Source organism: Anser cygnoides, chromosome 7 (genome assembly GCF_040182565.1).
Source record: "Anser cygnoides isolate HZ-2024a breed goose chromosome 7, Taihu_goose_T2T_genome, whole genome shotgun sequence".
Lineage (NCBI taxonomy): Eukaryota > Metazoa > Chordata > Aves > Anseriformes > Anatidae > Anser > Anser cygnoides.
The window spans coordinates 20,915,614-20,943,227 of NC_089879.1; the positions used below are offsets into that span (position 1 = coordinate 20,915,614).

The following is a 27,614-nucleotide window of genomic DNA, read 5'->3' on the forward strand; positions in this document are numbered from 1 at the left end:
AATAGAGGACCCCACATTAAGCTCTAGGACTTAGTGTCCTATTACTGCTTACAAATAAGTGGTGATGTTTCTGGAGATACTGGGTGCGCACAGCTATATTAGATCAATAACTAAAACTATGAAAAAGCGTGCTTTATCTTATATATCTGTCTTTAAAAGTGATGTATGTATTTCTTTAGAGAAAGAATAGTGTAAATACAATTATATGATACAGACTTAACTGCTTAAAATCCATAGTAAGTAAAGAGGAAATCGGAATCTGACACAGCATTTAAAATCTTGGTTATCAAAAGACATCAGCTTAACTTCAGACCATCACAGAACAATTTATCAGAAACTGAAAACTTGGCTGCTGATTCTTCAACTTGTATTCATGCTTCGGAGCGTGTCATGTCAGAGAATATCCTGAGCTGGGAGGGACCCACAAGGATCACAGAGTCCAACTCCTGTCTCCACACAGCACCACCCCAAAACCAAACTATCTGAGAGCGTTGTCCAAACACTGCTTGGCTCGGTGCCATAACCACTTCCTTGAGGAGCCTGTCCCAGTGCCCGACCACCTCTGGGTGCAGAACCTTTCCCTAACCCCCAGCCTGACCCTCCCCTGTCCCAGCTCCATGCCGTTCCCTCGGGTCCTGTCGCTGTCCCCAGAGAGCAGAGCTCAGCGCCTGCCCCTCCGCTCCCCGTGAGGGAGCTGCCGTCCGCCATGAGGCCTTCCCTCAGCCTGCTCTGCTCTGGGCTGAACAAACCAAGGGCCCTCAGCTGCTCCTCGTACATCTTGCCCTCTGGACCCTTCACCATCTTTGTAGTCCTCCTTTGGACGCTTTCTAATAGTTTTATGTCCTTATGTTGTGGTGCTCAAAACTGTATGCTGTACTTGAGGTGCGGCTGCACCAGCTCAAAGCAGAGCAGGACAATCCCTCCCTGCGGCTGGCTAGCCACGCTGCGCCTAAAGCACCCCAGGGTAGAGCTGGCCCTTTCGGCTGCCGGGGCACGCTGGTGACTCCTGTTCAACTTGCTGTCGGTGAGAACCCCCAGATCCCTCTCTGTGGGGCTGCTCTCCAGCCTCTCGTCCCCCAGGCTGTACGTACAGCCAGGGTTGTCTCGTCCGTCCCAGGTGCAGAATCCAGCACTTGCTCTTGTTGAGCTTCATACAGCTGGTGATATCCCAGCCCTCTGGTCTGTCAGGATTTCTCTGCAAGGCCTCTCTGCCCTCAGGGGAGTCAACAGCTCCTCGCAATTTAGTATCATCTGCAAACAAAACACCTTCTAGGCCTACATCCAAGTCATTTTTGAAGACATTGAGGAGAACTGCTTTTTGCCTATGTTCCTGCTTTTTGCCTGTATCCTGATAATTGTTCCATTTGTTGACTGTTGTGCGTGTACTTGTGGAAGCAAGAGTATAGATGAGCTATCAGTGGCCTTATCACAATGCCATCTGATCCTGCAGGAGCAGGGTTGTTGGTTTAGGATTGTTGGCTTCTGCTTGCTCTGTGCTTTCACGGCTTCTGTTACCAGACCTGGCGGAGCTGATGATAAACTATAAGAATACTCTGAAATACCTTAAGGCTTTTGGTGGAAGGGTCTAAGGAGTAGGTAGCATTTTAATATTGCTTCAGTTTAGTTTCTAATGCTTTGTAAGCATGGAAATAAATGACAAATAGTGAAAAATAAACACAATGTAGCCTATGCTTAATAGCAAAAGAGTTGATTTGTAATAACTGAGAAAAGTATTTCTCTTGAACTTTCAACCTGATGGAGTTACATTAAAACCCTGAGACTGTAAATCTTGCTTAAAATTAACACACAAAGTTACGAAATTTGTATAGTATCTGTAAACCGTCCGTTGGAGAAACACTGTAGGAAACACTTCCGTGCAGGTAAAATACATCTTTGCAAACAAAGCTGCATGCAGACGGGCAAGGCAGTCTGGTTCCTTTTTGAAGCTCTTGTGGTTCCATTTTGAAGAGGTGGAAGGAGTGTCACAGAAGCAGGACGAGGTACGCCTGAGCAGCCCCGTGTGTCTAGGAAGGGTAGCAGTGAAAAGACTGCTTGTACAGTAGCTCGGACTGTGCTGCTCTACCGTTGTAGCCATGCTTTGGTGAGCCCTAAAATTCAGAGAGAAACATGAAGATGTTGCTAGAAATAAACTGTTCCATCTGAAGGAGAGCACGAGGCTGAAATGTACAGCTTAATTGACTGTGGATATGAGCTGCAGTTGCACATTATGACAATGCCTGACAGAATATCCAAGGTACCGGGCGCTAGAAGCCCAGGATATTAGTCGCTGATTGAGTCTTACTTGCTGCCTCTATTATTTCGTGCCCTGCTTTTTGCTCCGCAGTTTTGCTCTGCCAGTAACAGATAACGTTGGTCCTTTTTTCCCTGAAATAAGTGCTAGTATTTCAGGCACTGCTTTCTGGGAAGCCTCACTGCAAACTTCAATCTGAGAAAAGGGGTAAAATTGTAGTCTGTCTGAAGGGAACTGTCTTGATTTGGAATCATTTTGCTGAATCATCACGTAAGTTTTGGTAATTGTAATCCTCTCTGTGCCTCCAGCATTTTTTATAAGGTGTTTCTAATGGTTTAAAAACATCTATAACCTACCAGTCTTACCCTGTTTTCTGCAGCCTTTCATTTACTGACTTAATCTAGCCTTAATTGTTTTATGGGCTAAATTGTTTATTTCTAGAGTTTCTCTGCTCATTTCTACAGTTGTGCAAAGAGAACATTAAATTGTGTTCCAGATCGCGAGTGCCCTGCTGGGTAACGAGAAAGAAATGTGTCCTGTGCTGAAGGTGGTCTCAGCATTGCCATGTTTGAATGGTTGTGAAACCGTACAGTTGTATGGAAATTGTCTTTGCAGTAAGCTTCGAGGTGGCACGCAGACCTGAGCGTTCAGTAGTTGTACTCTCAACTAATGGAAGTCAGTGCTCGGGCAGTGCAAAGCGTGCCAGCTTTACGCCTGTTGACTATTCAGCAGGGGACCGGAATGTGCTGCCTTGTTACAGGTGGGATGGGCTCAGGGCACTTCTGGCTTGCACAGGTACAAGATCTCTGCGCAGGCAGTATAACCATCCCATGCTGCCCTGGAAGAGGTGTCCCCAGCTGTGATGATGGTTATAGCTGGTACACGGTTGTGCTTGAGGCGCAGGTTGGTCCTCCACCACCTGGCTGTTAAAATGTTTGCTTCTTTTCTAAAAGGCCTGTAGCAATGACGGGTCAAGCGGTGACTCAAAAGCCCTTACTGTATGTGTAACGGGGGCAAGAAGTTTTCATTTAAGTCTCCTAAGAAGACGTCTAGTCTTGGTGAATTTAACTTGGTGGATGCTTGATGTGGATGTTCTCGCACATTGTGGTTGACTTACTCTTTTGTTCGTTCTGTGCCTGTCTTGATAGGGAGTTCTTGATGCTGCTTTCTTGCCTTATGGAGTCTGGAGGAATCTCAGTGAATCGAAGTATTTCCTTGTGTAGTAGAAGAGAAGGCATCTATCACACTTGCGGTTGGTTACACAAGTTTTATATTGCTGTGTAACAATTGTTAAGAAAATATCATTAGACTCTTCATCCTATCTTACTCTATATTAGTATGGACTATGTGCTATTGCTGACTTGCCTGTTAAGGTTAACAAAAGGTTATAGGATTTTGATTTGCTCTGGTGTGCTCAAAGCTCAGAGAGAACAGCTGAACAGTTGTTTATTGGTCAATATCAGAATAGAAAAAGGAAAAATTCAGGGTTCTGTTTGATCATTTTGTCTAGTGTGTCTGGCTGGTAGGTTTCTGGTGAAACGAGAATAGTTATTTCAGTATGTATTTTCTGCCAAGATGAAAGATGGTACTTCTCCAAACCGAGGAGTCCTCATATAGAGGTGACAGAACAGTCCTAGAAGATTCTCTAGTTCTTTGTCTCATCCAAATAAGACTTGCTTTCTTGTGAGTGCTTTGCCACTATTACTTGTTGTAGATACTTTGACATTGTAAAGGCAACACGCAAAAAAAAAATACTTGAACTCTGGGAGGCCTGAGTTTCTTGCCAGCAAATTACATTACCACTTAAAAAAAAAAAAAAAAGCTTTGTAGAACTAGTCACGGATACATCCTCTTGCATCTTCTGATGTTTAAAGAGTGAGAAAGTGATAATAGGCTTCACTGGGACTTTGTGACTGCCTGTGTCTTAACTGCCAGGGCTTCTGCGGCCAAGGGAAGATGTGTTTTATACAAAAGGAAGTCATAAAGTAAAAGAACTTGGTTGAGGAAGGTTGGCAATATACATTGCAGAGAAAAATGGATGGACAACTCCCTGATGTGGGAAAGCAACCGAGCTCCAGAAGATAGTTCAGCAGTCTGTCATTATTTTCTCTGTTCTTCGGGCTCCAGGATGAAGTTAGGCTTAATTAGGCATTTTAAGGTGGGATGTTGTGGACTTCCTTAAAATGGTAGAGATGTTTCCTTTCGTGTCTCTCTGATCACCTCTATATTTTTCTTCAGAGGGAAGTTCACTGCCTACAACTGGGCGCTTCAGCTGCCGGGGTGGAAGGCGTGCCGTACTAGACACTGCTAGCTGTCCTTTGCATATTTTGTTTAAATGAGGTCACAGATGGCTAACAGGAAGGTGCATTTAAACCTGAAAGCTCATTCTTATAATTGAGCATAATCCAGCAAATACAGAGAAAAGAAAATGCATTTGATTTTTCTGCTAGCCACCATCCCCCAAATTCAGACTGAAGTCACTTAAGCTTGTTTTTCTTACTGGAACCCTTTTAGTTTGGAAGGGCGCTGGGGCACGTGAGGGACTGCAAATTGCTGTAGCTGATATCGGTGAGGTACAGCCTGGGAAGGCTGACGTGCCTTGTTCTTCGGTGTAGCCATCCTGCACGACTTTCTCTTGGGCCGTGCTGGGATGGAGGGTTCCCAACTCACTCTGAAGCAAGCCAGAAGCAAGCAGCCAAGTGAAACAGTGGTCAGCGTTGTCTTCTTCCAGGCACTGTCACAGATGAACTCACAGAGCTACGAATGCTGTCATATTCCCTTACTGAGGGGTGTGCAGAGACGTAGTTCAGTTTACACGTAAGCTGTTGCATTACAAGGAATAATGCTAAACTGGGGGCTTGACAAGCTAGGACTATTTTGAGAAAGGGCTGTAAATATGTTCTGCAGTTGTCAGAGGGAGAAACAAAAGATGTCTAGGCAGAACAACAGGAAAGAGGTATGGACCAACTTGTCCCTTGCTGCACTGGCAAGAGCTGAAGGCAGTACCGTGGTGTCAATTCCACTATCTGCTGCTGAGGGGCTGGAACTAAATTTCCTTTTTTCTTCTCTCCCAACCTCTGTTGGAAGTTGGACAAATGCGCTGCACTAGTATAACCCTTCTGGTTGCTGGCAAAGGGGAGGAATGTCTACTTTCTCTTGCTGTGCTCTTTACTTTTTCTCTTCTTCCTTACTGATGTTCTTTACCCTTCAGAATTGTTCCACAGCGTGTGCGTGCCTTTCACGGCTGGGTTTGATGAGTGCTTTACCTCGGCTGCTGTTCAGAATGAAATTAGGAAGGTCTTGAAAATTTCTTCTTGATCACTCACATGAGACAGTGCATCTTTGTGAAGAAAGATGAGGCTTGTAACTGAGGAGACATCTGTTTAAAAGAATAAAATTATTCCACAAAATATGCTTGTATAAATCTTTGACTGTAGCTTTCAACACTTCATCTGAAGAATTTATTGCATCCCAAGTGCAGCTAATTATTTCTGGGTTAACCTGTTGGTATGACAGTGGTTATTCAGAATAAGTGGAGTTGAAGAACCCTCGCTCATTTGTTGGAAGGAAATGGAGAGCTGCCTTGAGTGTTTCAATTGTGATCTATGAAATAGTTAAGGCTAGTTAACAGTTGACTTTCTTTTCTTTTCCAGTGTGTTTGGCATTTGTGAATTGGTCTTAAAATAGTACTTTATTCTTCTGTACTTAAAAAAAAAAAAAATCGGGATCTGTATGGTGAATGTGTTTGGAGGTGTGTACAGCTACAAGTATTTCCTTTCTGCCTGAGGAGTTAGATCACTGCCTCCTCATCTGTTGAATTTACAGTAGGTGAAGGAGTTGTGTTGGCTGAGAGGCTTTGTAATATTTGGCAAACCTGGCACCTCGTTCATATGCAGTCAGATGTACTGCAAGGAACGATTGCAAATCACTTCGTTCTCTTGGATACAGGCAGTATTGGAATACTGATAGATGAATGGATTTAAGGACTTTTTTCAAGGTCTTAAATTGGAAAAAAAAAAAAAAAAAACTGGCTCCTAGCCAAGGAATGTTTTACTGGCTGACAGAAGCTGTGGAAAGTTAAGGGTGGTTGTTCCCACAAAGAATTTCATGGCAACCACCAGATGCCTTGCTGGTCTGGTTTTTCACTGTGAGTGTACTGGAAATGTATCCAGATACAGTCCCTCTGTCTGACCGTTTTGTCTCTTGGCTCCTGTAGGTATGCCACCGTTGAGTTTTAGAGCTTCCTGTAAGGCGTCGCGCGCTTCTGGGAGTTTTGAATGTAATTCCTACCAGTACAGAAACGAAAAGGAGTTGCATTTTAGGAAAATAAAGTATACTTGTCACCGTGGGTAGACTGCCTGATCTGCTTGCTAATATTTTGTTTAACAAATCATTTGATACTTCCTTTGTCTCACTGGAAATGCGTAGAGTTTTGCATTTAACTGATAAATGTTGCCCCAAAACTTGTAAAAAGTTTATTTATGTTTGAGACTTCTGCTTTTCTCCACTTCATCTCTCTGACTCTTCTGCTTCTCTTTCAAATTTGTGTGACGAATTCCCCTCTTCTGATACTTAAGGGATAGTCTCTCAGCTAAATCTTTTAAAGGAAAGCAGGCTGAAAATCTTGTTCTATAACTGCTGTCACCCAAAAGATAAAAACACCAAGCTGTCTTTAAATGAAACCATTGCTTGTGATCAAGTGTCCCGCCTTGATAGTTATATGAATGAGAGAGATTCTAGAATATCTTTATGCTGCTGGGCTTCTCATCTAACTCAATAACTTTATTTTTCAGTATCAAGATAAAGAGGAAGTTGTTCTATGGATGAATACAGTAGGACCCTACCACAATCGCCAAGAAACATACAAGTACTTCTCTCTTCCTTTCTGTGTGGGATCAAAAAAAAGCATCAGCCATTACCATGAAACCCTAGGAGAAGCACTTCAAGGAGTTGAATTGGAATTTAGTGGTCTTGACATCAAATTTAAAGGTAAGCAATTGAAAGCGCGTTTAGTTGCTTTTAAAAAAAACATGAGCCTGTAAAACTTGATTTTTGAGTTAGAAGAACTGAAAGTCTGCTGTCGCCAGCAACTGAGTGGCTTTCTCATTGTTGCTTCTAATGCCCTGCAAGGTTGCCTGCTCCTGTTTGCTTTTCAATTTACAAAGTTTACAACACCCCTTAAGGAAGGTGCTTAGAGCAGACGCATGCTTCTGAAATAACTGATTATATTTTATAGAGTAAAATTAAGCTTTCTGCATATGAACGATTAAAAGCATATTTACTGGAATTAATATTCTATAATTATCAGTTCTGACAACGCATTTTTTTCTGTTATGTTGAATACTTCTAAACCCTCAGCAATTGGAAAGGAGGAGCAAGTACTCAAGAATTCAAAGTTCTTCTCTAATAAGTTAATTATTATGTCCGTCTGTTTACTGTCTTGTTTAAAATACCTTTAGCAAATACTTCTGTGGTATCACATTGGCTCCAGCTTCTTGCAGATATATTTGTTGGTGTTATGGAATGAGACTTCTACTGCAGAATTTCTCTGGACTCTGTTCTTTGGTACTCAAAGTCTTTCCAAATACTGTAACTGGCAGTTGTAGTGCTATAAGTAACAATAGATTCGCTTTGCTTATATTGAATGTAACATTTATATATTTAATCCAATTTGGGAGTCTATGCATGTTAGATACTTTTTTTTTTAGCCTTGAAGGCTATGCTTCATTGCATCAACAGTGCTTAACTGGATGGGGAATGTAAGCATAATGTCTCAAGTCTGACCATTTGTTGTCAGATGGGACTTAATTTTTGTAGGTTGCAAAAGTTTTATCCAAAACTTGGCATCTCCAAAATAAGAGACTTGATTATACTTGTGTTATTAGGTGGATAAATTAAATAAAAAAGTAAAAGTTGGTTAAAATCATGAACACTTCAAAAAGTTTTAAGTTATATAAGTGATTGCATCTCTGTATTAAAGGAATTCAGAGTTGAATCTTTCCTTTAAGAATTGAACTGTGCCTGCACAAACAACAAAAAATATTCCTGTTGCTGATCTGCAAGATTTGTAGCCTGCTGAAAACTTTAATCAATGTGAGGGAAAGAGCTTTCATGTCAGAGCTCATAGATTACGTTCAGAAACAAATTGGAAAGAACAGAGAGGGCAACTGGCAGCAGTTCAACATGTCTGTGAAAATTAGGCAAAACTTCTGTTGACAGAATACGATAAATATTTATTTTTACAGCTGGTTATGTCTAATTTTTTGCTGCCTCTAATTGCTACATCTCTGCTAAGAGGTTGTTATTTCAGGGACAAGTGTACTTTCTAGATTCAGCACCACACTGAAAAGACAAATACTGTTAGGAGTGGTGGCACTTTCTCCATCCTATTCCTAAAGCAAAGTAAGGTTTATTTCACCGTTTTATCCCCCAATTTATTTTCTGATCATTACCCACGACTAGTTTATTCCCCTGTCATTATTATCTTTTTGCCACGGCAAGGCTGGGAGGAGTACTGCAGCAGATTGTGCTGCTCCTCACTGCTTGGCAAGTCTGTCCTGGGCCTGCCTCTTTCCTTATGGATCTGGAAGTAGTAATTAGTAGTCTGTTTTTATAGTGGAAGTGCTGAGATGCTATTGAGGGAAGGACTGGTTCAACAGCAGGAGCTGGCTAAAATGCTTGGAGAAGTTTCTTCTCCAGAGGTGCAAAAAAGGTAGAGCCTCTGCTGTATCACGAGTACGTGCAGCAGTGAGGCTGGGTTAGGCTTGCAAAGCACAATCTTCTTGCTCTTCCTGAGAGAAGAGATGCAATAGATGAAATTTTCAGTTTATCTTTTGCCTCCTCTTGTAACCACCTTATAACCTGAAATTTTATGGAGTTTATCTTTCCAGAATGTTTTCTGCCATTTCTGAGGGAAATATGCAGAAGGAAAGCATTAGGCAAGTCCATTCTTCTGTGAATAACTCTCAAATACTTCTGTAAAAAATTTAATTAAGAAATTAACATGCTTGTTTCAGTAGTTTTCATTTAACACTTAGAAGAAAGGTACATAACCCCTGTTTTCTTACACAAAAATAAGTTGAACTAAGGTGACTGAACTTTAAATTAAAAACAAATAAAAATGAGTTCCTTTCTTGTCATCAGAGTTTGACTTGACTGCAGTAACAGGTAAATGTGAAACTGCATCTTGTTCATCATATTCAAAGAATTATTTAGGATGCAGCTGTCGGTAAGTGAAGTACTACACACTGGATAAATAAAACTGTCAGTTGAATCAGTGGAGCTTGTCAATATTTCTGAAATAGAATAGGAAGCTGCAAAATCAAGGCTCTGCAGAAATATATCCTGCCAGAAAGGGAGGTTTGCACTTGGATGCTCACAGTGGTGACTGGTGGGACAGATCTACAGGGTAACCAGGAATCCATGTAGTAGTGTTCCTTGTTGCATTTACAAATGTCATGTGAAAGGACACCTGTGGCCATATAGGATAGCTGGATTTCCCTTTTGTTACAAATATGGACAATGTTGGTCTTTTTAAGTCCCAAATCTGTATAAATATTTTTGTGAAGAAAGTCAATCATTAACATACGCTTACCTTGTAATAAACCTGTAGGGTTTTAGTCGGCTTAATTCTCTTGTCAAGCTAAATCTAGAGTAATGATGTTTTTTATGTAATATGTCAAGTTCTTTATTCAAGCATTTCAATTGACATGTTCTACACATTACACCTGAGACCTAGTGAATTATTAAACATACTGAACATTGCCTTCATAGCAGCTTCAATTAGAAAATTAATTTTTGACATTGCCATTAGTACATTCCCAATTAGAGAAGATGAATTTAAAGGGGAAAGGGTTTTTTTAACATACTGAAATTTTGCACTTACTTAGAAATGTTATTAAATTACTGTACTTCTGAATAAGAACTCCTTTCCCAAAGCTTCTCTTCTATATCACCTCTAGAGAATGTGACAGGTGTGCAGGGTGATGTTCAGTGTACTAAGAGACGGTTGCGTAGAAGGCTTTATGTGGTTTATATGTCTGTAGTTCATAGGTCTGAATGAAACCTAATTGATCAGATTTTATGGGAAATTTGAGATCTGGCATAAGTGTACCTCCTTTTGTAACACATTTTGCTTTCATTCTCTTGTAAAACTTTGTTATCGTGCTACTGATGTTAGTGGACCTGCAAATGTTACCCCTTTGGCATCCATGAGGTAGGCACTATGCAATACCTGTCTCAAACTTCACATTCCTCTTACAACCATAACTTAGATTAAAAAGTATCTAACAAAGGCAAAACTTTAGATCTGGTAAAGCTGTAATGAAGTAGTCTCCAGCTTCCACAGCCACTGAATGCCCTTCTAAGCTACTTTTATTTAATTGTGGCCTTAAGTGTAGCTGTCTAATTCTGTCCTGTAATTAAAAATAAAAAGGTTTCTCCCGAGCAACAAGTGATGGGATAAAAGGAAACACCCTTAAGTTGTGCCAGGGGAGGTTTAGGTTGGATATTAGGAAAAATGTCTTCATTGAAAGGGTTGTGAGGCATTGGAGCAGGCAAATGCAGGGAAATAGTTTAGTCACTGTCCCTGGAGGTATTCAGAAGGTGTGTCTGTGGTGTTTAGGGACATGGTTTAGTGGTAGACCAGGCAGTGCTAGGTGAACGGTTGGACTTGATGATCATGGACATCTTTTCCAACTGAAGTGATTCTGCGATCCTGTAAATCACAGCTCAGTGTTCCTGCTGGCTGGAGCGGTTGTCTTCACTCCCTTTGCCTGGCCTTCCTGGAGGAGTTGTTTTAGGGGGAGGTGGGAGGAACTGGACTGCATAGTGTGGCTGAGAGTGAAATGTCTGCTGCTAAAATCATGCATGTGTTTTGCAAGAATTAAATGAGGTTGTTTTGAATAATTCTGCTGGCTTTTCATGTGTGCACTGGATTAACTTGTAACATGGTTGATCTACAGCTGATTGTTTTATCACTGTGAGGGCTTCTTGGTGTTCTGGATGCTGGAAGGAAAAATCCACAAAAATGGAGGAAGGCAGCTTTTTCGTGACATGCTGCTATCTGCAGCCTAAGTCGGACATCAGTGCCATCATTTCCCTTCAAATGATATTTCAAAGTCTTTTTTTTTTTTACAGCAGCAAAAGCCAGTATTTACATCCCCCAGGATTAGATGCCGAATGGCTTATTTCAGTTAGCAAAAAAAGCAAATTCCTAGGGTCTGAAAGCCAATGGAGGAACTTGGCATTGTCTTATAATCGAATTCCAGATTTGTTTTAGTTAATAACTGCAAACAAAGGCTGCTGTATTCAGGCTAAAATGGGAAAGGTCTCTCAACAGAGTATGTATGTGTAGTTCATATGATTTTATTTTAGTAGTAGCACTTGCTCCCATTCCTGTGTGCTGGTTCAGCTGTTTGTGTGGCTTTTTGGTGAACATACAGGCAGGAGAGAGAGCTGCTTAAAAATAACCTGGCCCATACCACTTCCCCCAGATCAGGCTCTGGCGCTCTGCAGTGCTTCATTTAACAGGCTCTACCAGTTGATCTTTTTGAAGTAACTTCACCCCTGTTTTAATTCGTGTGTGTTGAACCTCTCTGTGTTGAAGAATCCTATGAGAATTAAAATCTAACATTAGAAAGGGGCTATGTGTTACTTGATATTGCATGAAACTGCTAGAGAGGGAAAATAAAATGCCAAGTATTATGGAAAGAATTAATCCCTACTTAGCAACAAATCCAGAAAGTAGGCATTATCCTTTTTTGTTGTTCTTTAACTAATGTCAAGGTGACTCAAAAACCTGTTAAAGTGAAAAAATGCCAAAGACAGGCTTGGTTGTGTGTTGTTTTTTTTTTTGTAAACGTCGTCCAGAAAGTATAGGATGCAGCTCAACAGAGGCATAAATGCAAATTGAGGCCTGGATTTCTGAGTCTTTTCCCATTGTAGTGCCAGCTTTAGTGGCTTTTCTCTCCTGAATGTACCTGTATGGATCTTGAAGGCATAACCCACAGATGCTTCAGAATGCTGGCTTGAATGATTTTGTTTTTCTCTTTGTTCCCAGCCTTCTAAATGACTTCGGAGCAGTAAAATGTTTGTCTAATATGTCAATTTGGAAAAACGATTTTTTCTTCAGTGTACATATGAGGCTTAGAATGCACTCCTTACATCTTGGAAGAACTAAAAATGGAAAATGTTAATGTTTCCATAGGAAATAGGAGAAGGAGTTGCATCCACTCCAGTGCCAGTGGCACTATTTTCTCCAGGGCTACAGGAAATTACTCTGACTGTGCGGGACTGCTGTTGGTTGATTTCTTACTGTCTTGCTTCTCCAAGCTGTATATCAGATTTGCTTGACCAGAGTTACTGTCCATACTTTTGTTTTCACAAATTGTTGTTATCAGAGATAGTATTTTGCGTTGGAAATATTCTGTTTATCAGTGTTTTTTTTTCTGTATAGGTGATTGTTTTCTTGTTAAACTTTGTTGTAGTAGTGTGTAGGAGAGCTTGAGTAAGCTGAATTTTGATACAAAATAGAGCTTTATTTGGGACTCAAATTAATGCTGTCTACTAGGAGTGGGTCCCAGTTCTCAGTGATAACAAAGGAGGGAGCAGGAAGCTGGGATTTGTTTACATTCACCTTATTTTTTACTATTTGGAGAGAGAAAACATTCACATAGAAACAGCTGTTATTTTTTTAATCTCTAAATCCATCGCTGCCTGAGTTCTTGTAAATATGAGCCCTTTTGTTGTGTTTCTCTTGAAAAGGAAATTGAGGTGTGAAAACGTGGCTGTTAACTGCATTACTTCTGATTTGTAGATGCTGAAAAATAACTTTCTGGCTTGAAGGGGTGGATTTTTTTATTTCCAAATGCAGCCTCTTGTGCATTCTTTGCATTGTTCCTACTTCTGTTTTCTGTATTTTTTTTTTTCTTCTATCTTTACCCTGATTGCTTTGTTTCTTCCTGTATGCTATCTTCTTGAAATAGCTCAGAACTTTAAAATACTTTCACTTTATAATGAACAGTATTCCTAGCCCCCGTGGGGACAGTCAATGAGCCTGGAAATACTAGAATGGAGAGTGAATATCATCTATGGTTTTATCTATTTGTTAATAATTTCATAGCTTTTGTTGAAGTAAAAGTGCTCTCACGATCTATATGTCCAGGTAAAGCTACCATCAGCAAATGGATCTTCATCCTGTGCAGGTAAAATAGCACAAGGATACTCTGAAACCTTTCCTGAAACCTACTCTGAAACCAGTCAGTGGGAAGCTTCTTCATATGGAAAGGTAGAATTACAAGAACAGTCATGTAATTGCTTTAATGGTTCTGTTCTAAATGTCCTTTTCTGTTACCTACTTGAACATAGCCAAGAGGAGTTAAAGACTCCAGCAGTGCCCATTCTTCCATCTGCTTGGTTTGTGTTCGTTTTGAGCCAGCTCATTAATAAATCATTAACAGTGCTTTATTAATTTTTTTTTTTTCAGAGGATGTAATGCAGACTACTTACTGTGAAATTGACTTGGACAAAGGAAGAAGAGATGCCTTTGTGTATGCTATCAAAAATCACTATTGGTACCAGATGTATATTGATGACTTGCCGATATGGGGTGAGTGATGTGCACTAACAACTTGATTGCAGCTACAGGATTACAACCCACTGTGCTAGTGGGTTTTGTGAAGTCATCAATGAATAAGCTTCATTACAAGAAACTCTCAAGTATGTATAATTTATGTAACCAAGTAATACAAATGAGTTAAAGGGTTATTGCTTTGAAGGAAGAAATAGGTGACTAGTACTAACGAAGTGCACAAGCAGCGAAAGCCAGGTTTGTTTCTCAGCTACTGATTTAATAATACTAAATTCTTAGGGTTAAATTCTTCTAAAAGTTCAAGTAAGTGGTAATTAGATAGGTCAAAGATAAGGTCCGTGTTAGTGTGTTCAGGAATCGCAACTTCCGTAAAACATTGTCTCAGTGTTATTTTGGTAGTTCCTCAGTGTGTTAATAACACAAGGTCTGTTTGATTTACTTTTATGGTAATTTTGTGGCTTATAACAGCTTTGCATGTGCAGTCTGTGGTTATATGGAATAGTTTTATTTCATATGTTCCTGTACAGTTCTTAAAATTGTTCTTGCTGAGTGCTATTAAGACCAGTGCTTCTGGTCTAGAAGTGCTTGTGTGTTACATCAATTTTATGTGGCATCACTGCCATTGTCTCATAAACTCTCTGTTTTTGTCACTCCCCTGTACCTAGTCACAATCCTAGTAAAGAAAGCTCTGCACATTACACTTCGTACTTTACAGTAATAATGATCAACCAAACATCCCAAACTCTAACCTCTCTGTTGTTGATGTAAACAGAAGGGAAAGGAAAAGCACCACAAAACACTGTTACATTAAGGTTTTTGTTGCCTGTGTTATGAGAAAGATACGAAACCCCAAAATAAACAAAACCCCACAACACCTACAAAAATACAATTTAAACCTAATGGTAGAAGTCCTTCGATCGGTAGTATGCTGAATGATGCTACCCGTCATTTCTCCATTCTGACAGAAGCTGGTTTTCTTTTTTTAGCTCTTACTTACAATTTTAGTTGTTTTTAGAAAGTGACTGACTCTTGAGTCCCAGCCAGATATGCTAGAGCTTTATTTGTTAGTCAGGAAGTCTCTTCCTCTTTTATTTTTATCTCTTTTTAAGAGATACATTAGAGTGTCTGACAGAAGGACTAATACCATCTTAGTTCTTTTCAGCTGGTTTGCCTAGGGTGTGTAACAGCTCTGTGATAAGGCTTGGAGTAGGTCCTAATTAATTGGTAGCCTTTACTGTGCTTCTTGTACAGCTTCCGGGAGGCTTTTTAAAAAGTATGCATGAATCACAGTCGTTGCTACAATATTTTTTTTTTTTTTTTTGGTTTTGACCTTTCAGAAGAGGGAGGGGGAAAAAAAGGCAACAGATTTGCCTAGATCGGTGGCAGCTTTAGACTGCCCAAGGGTGATAGATGCTAGGCCGGAACCATGTGTGGCTAGTCTCAAAAACTTTTTTTGACTAATATTTCTTGTTTTGTCTTTGGATTTTTTTTGTCAGCTCAAATACTGAAGAACAAAGATACTTACAAAACTTTCTATACACTGACAATTTTATGTTCTGAACTGAAAAATCCATTTTAACGTGAATCTGGTGTTTTTAATGTTCTTCAGTAGTGTGCTCCATATGCACTAGAAGTCATTCCTAATGCTACAGCTTACAAACACGTGGGCTCTGGGTATCATCTTTTCTGGGCTCATTCAGGTAGTTTTGTAGTGCTCTTCTGTCTCCTGAAAACTTGAGTTAAATTCATTTTGTATGTTCTTCATTGTCTTCCACCTTAGTAAGGCTTACGAATGTCAAAGTCAGTGTGACATATGCACAACCATTAACGTTTGACATTATCCTTAGAAAGTCCTCAGAACATCCAGTAAGGAGTACTCTGCTTTCAATAAAGTCCAGGTGTGAAATACCTTTCTTAACTGTTGGAGACTGAAAGTAATGACTTCAAACTGCTGTTTGAAGGCTTTGGAAGGATTGCACTTTATGTTTTGATCTGAAAAGGGCAACTAACTCTTTTTAAGTGCATTCAGATAAAACTGTTCAATTTTCTATTTTCTCCTGTGCTGCTATCCCCCAGTGGAGTAGCTAGGCTTGTCTGTTTCAGGACATCTCCCGAAGTATATGGAGCAGAGTATTAGTTCATTCCTTCAGGTGCAGCATTTGATCAGAATGTCCTTCAAGTGGTTTAGAGATCTGTATTGTCACTGTTTTGGATAATGCCATGGGAACAGATGGTGTGCCAGGTGTTAGGCTGTATGGCAAAGGCGCAAACTGCTTCACGTATGTGGCATATACGAGGCAATTCTGACAGATCAGATGAGCATAAGTAAAAAATACAACAGAAAATACCTCCTTGAAAATTAAAAGCACATGTAAGTGCCATTCCTTCACACTTGCTCTTTGTTGTAACCTGTTTCATGTCCTTCACCTACTTACTCTCTCCCTCCCTCCTGGTCTTTGTATGTCTTAGGTGCTTTTATTGTGGGTTTCCGTCTTGTATGTTATCTTCTCTATGATGATCTTGACATTTAAAGATAATGAGTGCTTGTTTTCTTTCAGTGTACTTCATTCTCTGGAATTTTTCTATAGTAGATTATTCATTTTGCAGTAGATTATTGAAAAATAACTTAATCACAGCTAACAATGAGCGAGCTCTGCTTCAGGAGCTTCTGAGCAGTGGTCAACATTGGAGGTGACCAAAAATCTTCAAGTAAATGATTTTTAAAATTTTTTAAGTGAAAGTAACAGAGTAGTCAGGAACTGTGTTTTTTGGGGAACTAGCAGAAACTTGTGTGCAAATGAGAGCAAAAAGTGTGTTCTGGGAGATCAACTAAGGAGCAGAGAACGAAAGCAGAGTTCTGAAAAGGAAGGGGAGTGAGTGAAGGGATAGGCTGAACAAGGAGATGAGAAAATATAGAAGTCTGGGGCTAACTTATATTCACAGAGTTTAGATCTGTGTTCAGTTAGTTCTTCATCAGGTGAGAAGTCCATAAAGAAGTCTATAAAATTAGAGGAATTGTTGCTAATTCTTTTGTTGCTTGTGCAGTGTTTGTAGCTGAATGTTTTGGTGTTTTAATGCCACTGCAAAATGCTTCTTGCAGGTGACTTTAATACATGGACCACACCTTCAATCACAGTTCATAGAAGGAACATAAGGTCTCTGTGTTCTCTTTTTACTGCAGTAATATTATTTTATAGCTGCCAAAACTTTTGTAATCTATATTTCTAAGCATAATTACATAATTTTTGAAAAGCATACCTGTAATAGATGCTTAAACTTGTTTCCTGTACAGGTATTGTTGGAGAAGCAGATGAAAATGGGGAAGATTATTACCTTTGGACTTACAAAAAACTTGAAATTGGTTACAATGGCAATAGAATTGTGGATGTCAATCTGACCAGTGAAGGAAAGGTGAAACTGGTGCCAAACACAAAAATCCAGATGTCGTATTCAGTAAGTAATCTGGTGATGCTTGTGTAATAAGAAACTTTACATGATAAAAGAGCTTTAAAATAGTTACTTGTGTACCTACAGCTATGTATGGATGTAAAGTTATATTAGAGGAAGATGCATCTTCACTATTTCAAATATTTTTTTCATTACTGAAGAATCTCGGTAGGTTTATTAAGAGTAAATGTAAAATGAGTATTTTTGAAATACTTCAAACCTACCAAAGCTTCTATAATCTGCAGAAAAGTGCTTTGGTAGGAAAGGAAGATGTCCAAAAAGATATGGAGTCTAGAACTGTAGAGGACCCTAAAGAAGCTACACAATTCCTTAATGTATGGAACATCTGCAACATAAATTTGAGCTGGATTCTGAGTTAGGAGCAAAACCCACTATAAACCTTTGTATTTTGCTGGCAGTTAGTATTAATGCTTACTTTGTTTTTGCAGTTGCAGTAGAAATTCACAGCCTTATTTATAAAGTTTTCTTTGAAGCCTTCTGTTTTTGTATTGAATTGTTATGATAAAAGGTAATGAATCAATTGTGTTTGCTGATCTGTGATAATGATTTTTTTTTTGTTTTCCCTTCCTTGATTATTTGACATTACTCAAATCTCTAATGGATCACTTCTCTCATGTTCACCACACAGATACAGAAACTAGTTCTTAATGCATCATTTTTCTACAGAATGATAGCAGTAGGTGTCAGCATAAGATTTTATTTCAGAGAATATTCTTGCCGCTATTATATTTGCCTTATTTTGAATAAGCTGTACTGTTTGAAGTGCAGGTAATTGTTTTTATCTGTGCTTTCTCCAGTTAAGTTCCTGATGCAAAATTGACAGTAGAATTTTTGCAATTTTCTATTTCAAATACCACCAGCATTATGAAGTCCATGTGCTCTCTTAATTTGGAGCTGGACAGTGCTGAGTAGCTGTCAGTAATTAAAGTAACATTAGATGTTTCTTTTAAATACTTTTGGTGTACAGAGCTAAAGGCTTATCTTCCCATGTCTTTTGGCACCACTGGACAGTTGCTGGGCTGGCAGGCGTGTGGTGTTTAATTCCTGAATTGTATCAGGTGGACTTACTCTAAACAACGGTTCTTAATTGCAGGTGCTGTAATGAGAAATGTATCTGCTTAAAGCAGTGCTGAACAGTGTTCAAAGTTTTGAGCTGTTCATCTTGAACCATGCTGTAATTTGAAGTGATAACGTTAGTATCGTACCTAAGAGTGAGTGTAATCTTTAAGTCTTTCAGTTTTAGTATGTCACAGGACTGTGGTGAGTGATAGGGGTATTCAGTTATGTTTGTAAGCTTTCTTCTATAGTGAGTAAGAAAGCATCTTCTGGAAAAGATAGATGCTTGTCTTGTATTTTAAAACATGCAAAACAGAGTTGCATTAGTTTCATGAACAATAAAAATCATGATGTTTCTTAATCTCAGCATGCTTTTGAAAAAATATTAGCATAGATTTGTATTTAATTTCTGGAACTGCATTTAAAATTTTGAATAAAAACAATATTGTGAAGGATTCTGACAAATACTTTTTGTACCATATTAGCAACTTCATCAGTACAGTTAACACTTCCAAATCCAAAGCAGTGCTCTGTAGAGCTTAGGGAGTTGACAGCAGTAATACATGCTGCTACTCTGTGACAGTATGGCCATAAATGTATACTTTTCCAATTGTTTTCAGCCTTCTTTATTGCTGATTGAAGTGTTCACGTTGCAGAATGATGTGGCCTTAAAGATTTTAGGTGGCAGCTTTTTAGCTTGTAGCTTTCAAAATTTTAGTGCCTGTCTTTTTAGGTCTACCTTGAACCCTTTTATCCAGTTTCCTTCCAGGCTCCTTGTGTCTCAGTTTATGCCCTTTTATTTCTTCTTGGCATGTTTTAAATCTCCTCTTATATTTTCTCATCTCCCTCACTTCTGCTGGACTGCTTCTTTTTTTCTTTGGCACTGTACTCAGAGAATTTGAGTACAAGATGCTGATGTCATTGAATACCAGTTTCAATGCATGGCAGCAAGACGGATTTCAGCTGCTATGAGGGGAGCAGAAGTAGAGGAAGTTTTCATCACTCATTGCAACACTGGTAACGTTCTCCACAAGCCTCTTTCTGTACGAGTCAGTACATGGAAATGTTGAGAAAGGAAGCCTGCAGTCAGAAAGCAATCTTCAGAAAAGCATCTAAAGTGGATGATTTAAAAATTTTGTTTTGGGTTTCTGCATGTGGGTATAACTGAATGTTATAACAAGCTTCTCAAGTGTAAATTTTTCTCTTTGTAGGTGAAATGGAAGAAGTCAGATGTGAAATTTGAAGACAGATTTGACAAGTACCTTGACCCATCTTTCTTTCAGCACAGAGTATGTACTGTTCTAAGACAACCTTCTAAAATAACGCTCTAAAATGGGTGTGTTAGTTTGGAAGATGTCATGGATTTTTTTGTCTGTTCCCATTACTGTTCTTCTAAGGAGAAAATGAGTCAGGGTGACCAGTTTGAAGCAACCAGTGATGAATTTATTTCTGGACCTTACATTTATTCCCTCAGTGTCTTGGTTGTGGTTTTTTTTTTTGTTTGTTTTTATTCTTATTTTATGTTTGTGAATTGTCTTCTGCACTGAAGCAGATAGATATCATCATGCACTGTATTGTTAAACTTACTGAAATCACCCATCCCGTTGCTGTTGTGAATTTCAGGCCAAAAGGTGGTTTGCAATTTTTAGAACGGAGCATTTTTGGGTTTGGGGTTACTTTTTCTTTAAATTGCTTGCCTGTTGTATGCTCTGGCAAGCTGGCTTCTGCCTCCTTTTCCCTTTGCAAATTTGTGAAATGGCGTTTGGGTGGCACAGAGGTGGGAAACTACTTTTTTATATAAAAACATAAGTTCAAACAATCACACCTAATCATAAAGTGAATGTTGGAACTCTCTCTGAATATAATCTTTCACAAACATTTTGAATGTAATTCTTTGATTGAAACATTGGCCATCCAACGTGCTTTTCTGTTATACAAAAAGCTTAATTGTGCTGGGCTCCTTAAACTCAATATTGCTGTGTTGTAAACTGCTTGAGAATTACAAAATTAACTTAATTGAAGTAGCACTCGGTACTTCAACTGAAGTACAGTAAGCAGTGTAGAAGCTTTCTATGTAGAATCTAGGACTGCAACAACAACTTTTTTGGACAGACCTGAAGAACCTCAGTTGATATGGCATAGAGCTACTAGGCAATAGAGGGTTATTTAATAAAATAAAATAAAAAATCTTCAGGTTAGTTATTTCCCCTCTTTATTGTTCCTCATGTCTTTCTGGCCTGTAAATTTGAGGTTTTCATCCCATTTAGCAGCTGGCAAAAAAATTTTCCTCAATTTACTTGATGTTGAGAAATTTAATTCTTGTTAGTCTGATATATTGATGCAGACTGGAGCCTACTGGACTGCTGTATTAATGGTAAGGTGTTTTGGGACAACAAGACAGGCAGGTCTAAGACTGTTTTAAGTGGTAGTTCTGTTGCTTAAATAGGGTGGCTCCAGTTTTCTTTAGTGCTTCTTCAGTAAATATCTGCATGCAAACTTCAGGTGTGCAGCAGATACTAGGCAATTCAAGTAGATACATTCACACGCTAAGAAGTGGTGGAACTTCAGGGATACAACTGTACAACTCCACTGCTTGTCAGTTGAATAACTACAGTATGTACTATTCTGATTGAAGTAAATGCAAAGCAAAAAGGATTAGCGTAAACCAATTGGTGATATCAGTTGTGATGGTTTAAACCTGTTATTACAATCTCCTTAAGGGTTGTATACTGAGCTACACTTTCTAAAATTAGAAGTTTTACATTCTGTTTGGAGCCTGGTAAAAAATAGAAAGCATACTTGTCAGAGGCTGTACTTTGGTCCTCTGCAAAGGAAATGTTCTGTTGGTTTTCTGATCGTGAACATACCTTTTACTATCGGAAACCTCTTTAGGAAGGCAGCAGTACATTGTGTTGCCTTTACTTTGCCCAAGGGAGCATGCATGGAGTTGTTCAGACTTTTGCTGGTGCTTAACTAAACTGTGGTACCTTGGTCATGAGGAAGTTTGGCTGTTGAAAAGCTTTGTGTGGCGTTTCACAGGCCAGTTTTAGTGGGGCGTTAGCAGACTGTGCAAATCTAGTGTTGCTTACATTAGTGTTGCTTACTTAGCTAGTACTGATAAGCTGTTCTGTTATCAATGATATATCTGTATTGGAACAAATTTGAAACACATTTATGAATCTGAACCTTCAGGATGTGTTTTCTTTTTGTAGATTCACTGGTTTTCAATTTTCAATTCTTTCATGATGGTGATCTTTCTGGTTGGCCTAGTGTCTATGATATTAATGAGAACTTTGAGAAAAGATTATGCAAGATACAGTAAGGAAGAAGAAATGGATGATATGGTAAGATCTGCATTAATATTTTTATTTCAGGCTTACTGATTTCTTTTCATATGTTCGTTGTGTTAGCTGCGATTGAATGGCTTTCTTCGGGTAGACAGAAAACTCCCGATGTGTGTCTTGGAAGTGTTAATGGTTTTCTTTGTAACACACTCCTCGGTTGCAACCCAGAATTCTGTCTGTAGTCACTCTGTTAATGTTCATACTCAAACTTAGATTAAATGAGGTCCATTCTGAGTGTGTAACAGAAGCCTGCTTTTTCTTCTAAGTGCTTCAGAGAATTTTGGAGGCAGGGAGGGAATCTGATAGAATTTATTGCATCCTGCATTTAGATGGTAATTTTTAGCATCTTAATAAGCATCTGAAGAGTAAACATCTCGCTTGAATGCATCGAATCTAGAAGAAAAGTCATACTTACACTTGAAGTTGCTTTACTAAATCAAACCTTTAATATATAATTAGCTTGTGTGTTTGTCATTGATTATGATGACTAGACTTAATTTTTTGTTGTTGTTGTTCCTAGGACAGAGATCTAGGTGATGAGTATGGGTGGAAGCAGGTCCACGGAGACGTTTTTAGACCATCCAGTCATCCTCTAATATTTTCATCGCTTATTGGTTCTGGTTGTCAGATTTTTGCTGTCTCTCTTATAGTCATTGTTGTTGCAATGATAGAGGATTTATACACAGAGTAAGTGTAATTATGCTGTGCCTCCCACATATAAATGATTAAATGGACAAAATAATTACAAAAATGAATGTCTTAACTGGTCTCAAAAAAAATGTTCAAGAGTTTGTAGCAAATTATCAGTAGTATTATTTAGGAGAGTTCTTTTAACTTTTAGTGACATTTTGTTGTACTATTGTCACATGACTTGATCTCCTTTAACTTCATTAAGCTTTTTGAAATGACATTATGAAACTGTAGTTTGTTTCTCTGCAGCATGGCTGGTAGATTATTTGGGAAATAAGTGTTAGAAGGTACATGGTTTCACTCCAGTTTTCATCTGGAGTGATAGCATTTTCCTGTCTTAACCTTTTTTTTTTTCCCGTTCTGTAAAGATTGTAGTATGAGCTTACTGTGCTGTGACAATGCATTAAGTCAATTTTATTCACAGCTCTCAGGACTGGAGATTTAATCTCTTACATTTTTTGAATCAGATGCTTCTCAACCAGTGTTGCATGCAAAGCCTCCAGCAACAGGTGGTCTTTGTTCCTGACTGGAGACAACTTTCTTAAAACAAGCTGTACTCCAGCTTCCATTTAACACACCAATTATGGTTCGCCTCAGTCTCTACCTTGCTTTTGATTTTGGAAACTGGAGAAAAGTTGTGTGGTTTTTTGTGTGTGTGTTCTTTTTCCCTTTCCCTTGCATATCACCTGTAACCGCTGGTTTAACAAGTTGCAATACTTCTGATATACCACTAGAGAGAACTCTTGTTTTTGAATTTACCTGCCTTTTAATAGCATGTTTACAGATCTACTCTGTAGTCAGTATCTTGGCATATTTTCATTTTTCATAGGGTGTTATTCCCTTTTTTGGTCCAATTTGTCATATTTCTGGATAGGCTTATATACACACTTTTAATTGTACAGCATATTGGCCCTTTAAGAGAGGGATTGAAACCATTTTAGAATGTTTGTGCACGTACGTTGCTGTACGTTAGCAATAGTAATTGTAAAAGGCATCAGAACAACAATTTTAAAAATTATGTGTACGTAATCTTTTATTGCAATAGGTCTTTTTATTACTTTCCTAGTGAATTTAATTCTATGTGTATAACTGAGCAGTTGGCCAAACCTCGTACAAAGAATTTGTATGTTGAGGAAAATAGCAGTGCAAGTTGGAAAATGCTGTAAACCAGAACTACAGAATGGTTGCCTATCGATGTTCTTCGGTCTGTTAAAACTCTTAGAAGTCAGGCACCTGATACCAGCTAAAAGCTTCTCAATGGAACTTGATCATGTCAGCTACTAATTTATTAATACTGGATTGTGTTTTCAGCAACTTTGCCATTAGAATATTTAAAACATAAGTGAGTAACCTTTGAGAATAAGAAATTTTGAGATAATTTTAGATGAGCATCTGCTGGTCACATTACAGGTAGCCTGTGTTTACACATGTCACTTCAGACTGTGCTTGATCTTCTGGGTTTTTCTGTATGTTTCCAAAGTGGCTTAAATCAGGAGAGCTGTTAAAGCTGGTCTCTTTCTAACTTTTTAAAACAGAAAAATAACATTTTCAATACAAAAAAATATCACTTTTCTTAAATGAAAATATTGTTTAACAAACGAATATTACTGTACTGTCCCTTTAGAGTGTGTGACCAGCAGTATATTTACTTAGTTTGCTTATTCTAGTCATGAAAGCTGACTAAAGATTGCTTCTTTGAGTAAGGCAGGCATCCAGTAATTTTTCATCAGAAGCCAAGATACCAATAGTCTGGAATCTCTCAGAGCAACTAATGGGGAGATAATACAGCAAATTGAAATTCTTTTGCTGCTTTTTGCTACCAAAGGATAGCAGAGGGACGTGGGGAAATAGCTCTATTCATGAATAACATGTCTAGCTATTCTTAGATGTCATTTTAAAAATGTGTTTTGGGATGGTTTTTATAATTTAAAATTATTAGCTTTTGCCTGTAAAGTTTCAGAAGATATGCCAAAATGAGTGCTTCAACATTTAATGAGGTGATAATTTCAAAATATCTAAACTCTTCTGATTTGACTACTCCATGCTGATTTGTGGCTTCATTATAGTTTCTAAATCAGGTTTTCTAATTTTCTGTAAGATGAACACTTCCAATCTTACAAGTTAATTTCTGAGGGATGGCAGAAACATCATTCAGAACCAGTCTATTTTTGTTAGCATTGGCCTTGATATTAAGCAAAGAGTAACTTCTATCTGCAGTAGTTGAATCTTACGCTTAATATTAAATAGTTCTTAATACAAATCAAAATGCAAGTGTATTTTGGTCTGAGTTGAGATTTTGTACTTAATTCCACTGAAAATTAAATGCAGATTAGGAAAGAATGTTGTATGTTGCACTACTGTTTTCCAGATTGAATTAGATTTGTCCAGAAGCTTTGAATACAAACAGTTCTCATTTTTAAGTAGGTTCTACAACTTACACGCTTGCTTTTAATTTTCATATTACATGAAACTATTAGTTTTTTGTTTATTAACTTATAATAAACTAAACTTGCACACTTTACATTTTGCTCTAGTACTGTTTGCTTTTCTGTTTCATTTATTAAATCACTTCTTGCAGGAGAGGATCAATGCTTAGTACAGCTATATTTGTTTATGCTGCAACATCCCCAGTGAATGGATATTTTGGAGGAAGTCTTTATGCTAGACAAGGAGGTAAATTGTTTTCATGTTTCAGCATTTTTGGTACATTGCTAAATGGAAATGTTATTTTCTGACTTACACTGGTATAGAAGTATCTTCATGGAGTTAGGCCATTCAGATGGAATCCATTAAGACAGAAAATATTTTGAATACATAACTTTCATGTTACTTTCTATTCCATATTGGCTGTGTATTCTAACTAAAGATAGCTGAACTATTTGGTTAATTTAAAGGTAATAAGAAATATTAAAGATAATAAGAGCTATTAGCAGTTGTATCTTTTATGAATTGCTTGTTATACTCTTTTCATACTCAACTTTTCAGACTCAAGCATAACTGCTTGCGTCATGACATCCAGAGAGTAGTGCAGTCTTTCCCTCTTCTGTAACGTATGCTGTTAAGCAGCTCACGTCATTTCCAGATGACTCCTACATAGCCCTCCTCAGTGGGTACTGTTGGGTTTGTTTTCTAACACTGAAAGGATGAGTGTACAGTACCTACTAGGACATGAATTATGGGCAGGGAAAAGTGTTTATAGCAACTTTTTGAAGGAGATTCTTCTCCTTTTCAGTATGTGCTCTGCTTTGTACATAGCAAATTGAAAATGAGTATCAGTAGAGAACAGAAACCCAACAAAGCTGACATAACAGATTTGGACAGTGTGTATTCAAGTGCTTCCTACCATACCTCTCTGAGTTATGACTAATGGCATCCTTGTAGTTCCACTAGCTTCATCCATTCCCTATGCAGCAATGAGAGACTAATCAATATCTATTATCTTCTACGGTGCTTTAGGGAAAATAATTCTGGCAAGTTTGCAAAAGATGTTTACCTCCTTAACACGACATTTATTAGTATTCAGTGTCAACTGTACTGAAATCCATTCTGAGTTTGGAGGTTAGATGTCTATATTCATGTGTTGTATGTATCAACCTAATGATTTGTAGGTAAATCAGTTACTGATCTAAAATGTTGTACTCTGCTCTACAGTTGAGCCGGATTTGCATTTTGTCTCCAGATCAAATGTAATAAACTGAAACGCTATTATGTTGGCTCGTGGTGAAAATGTATATGATGGTCTTGAAAAGTGCGTGCTGTTTTTTCTGGCTGTTTTCAGTGCATCTGTTCTTCATAATTAGAATATATATATGGTATTTAAGAGCTTAGAAGGTGAAGGGAATACAGATAGTGAAAATTCTTACGGTATTGCCCAAGAGGTGCTTTGGTTTTGAGCTCCTCGGGGAGCTCTAGATATGGTAATAACTACTGACAAGTGTTGCTGTTTCCTTTATGTTTGGGGCTTAGAAATAATTTTCCTTCTAACTTTTCTACTATTGAAGATGCCACAGTTCAGTTTTGCTGTATGTTAAGCGCTGTGGCATTTTGCTTTATACCAAGGATAGGCAGTTCTTTAATGCATCCTGAATGTATGGAGTCAGCATAGTTGGGTCAAGTCAACCTGGAGCAGGTGTTACCTGAAAGCAGCTGTACTAGTGAGCTGTCCCCAGAGCAGTGCAGAGCTCTCCTTCAGTGCTGCTGTAATACTGGGGTGTGAACAGGCTCTGCAACAGGGCCAGCTCTGCTGTCTCTGTCACTGCTAATCTGTAGCCTGAATACACTCTTATGTTTCATACCCTAGTTTCTTTGGCCAGCTTAGTCAGCATATGCTGCCAGCCAGAAAGTGATCACACTGTATCTCTTTCTCTCGTCTTTTCACCTGGCTTAGTAAATTGATTAATGTGCTGCATCTTGCAAGTTTCCAAGAGCCAAATAAAACTGTTAGCTGAGACTTGGCTCTTGTATCCTTGTAGTATGTTGTTACTTATTTATCTTTTGGGGGAAAGGAACTAAACACCTAAATTTTGGAGAGCTTGCTGGTATTTTGTTGAAGTTATCAATTCCATTGGAATGTTCCTTCTTACAGGAAGGCGATGGATAAAACAGATGTTCATTGGAGCTTTCCTTATTCCGGCAATGGTGTGTGGAACTGCCTTCTTCATTAACTTCATTGCCATCTATTATCATGCTTCAAGAGCTATACCATTTGGAACCATGGTGAGTCATTTTAATGGAGAATTTAAACACCACTGTAGACACAAGAAAACTACCTTTTAATCAAAATACAATTGTGAGTCATAGCTTTAGCTTTCTAGTTAGAAATTTATTCTGAGAGGGTTTTAAGTTCTTCAAGTATAATTTCTTTTAATCACTACAGCTATTGGGTGCCAACAACAGTCCTCTGCATAAAATGGCACTTCTGCTTTCTGTTCCATCTTCATTCTGTAACAATCTTAAGTACAGCATGTAAAGTTAGTAGTTTGATTTTTTTTCTTCTGGATGACCAATGCAAACTGGCTATAAGCTAAAATGCAATACAAAAAATACAAAATAACTTTTTTTTTTTAATGGAGTAGTCATTACTTTTCATGTTTGTGCTGGTTATAGTTACTTCCTTATAAATAGTATTTTTAATGCCTGCCTAAATACAAAATTTATACATTTATCGAATTAGTTGTTATAAAACTATTAAGTACAAAATCAAGTTAAATGTGTA

The 27,614-nt window shown here is 38.3% G+C and overlaps 1 protein-coding gene across 1 annotated transcript in view; it reads left to right on the forward strand.

The window, feature by feature from the left end:
* TM9SF3 (transmembrane 9 superfamily member 3) overlaps positions 1–27,614 on the forward strand; it is a 46,100-nt gene that overhangs the window by 1,709 nt on the left and 16,777 nt on the right. The window contains 8 exon segments of the mRNA XM_048069020.2: positions 7,045–7,240; positions 13,737–13,859; positions 17,134–17,294; positions 19,577–19,654; positions 21,578–21,709; positions 22,230–22,396; positions 24,978–25,072; positions 26,985–27,115. Coding sequence (XP_047924977.2) covers positions 7,045–7,240; positions 13,737–13,859; positions 17,134–17,294; positions 19,577–19,654; positions 21,578–21,709; positions 22,230–22,396; positions 24,978–25,072; positions 26,985–27,115 — 1,083 coding nt within the window.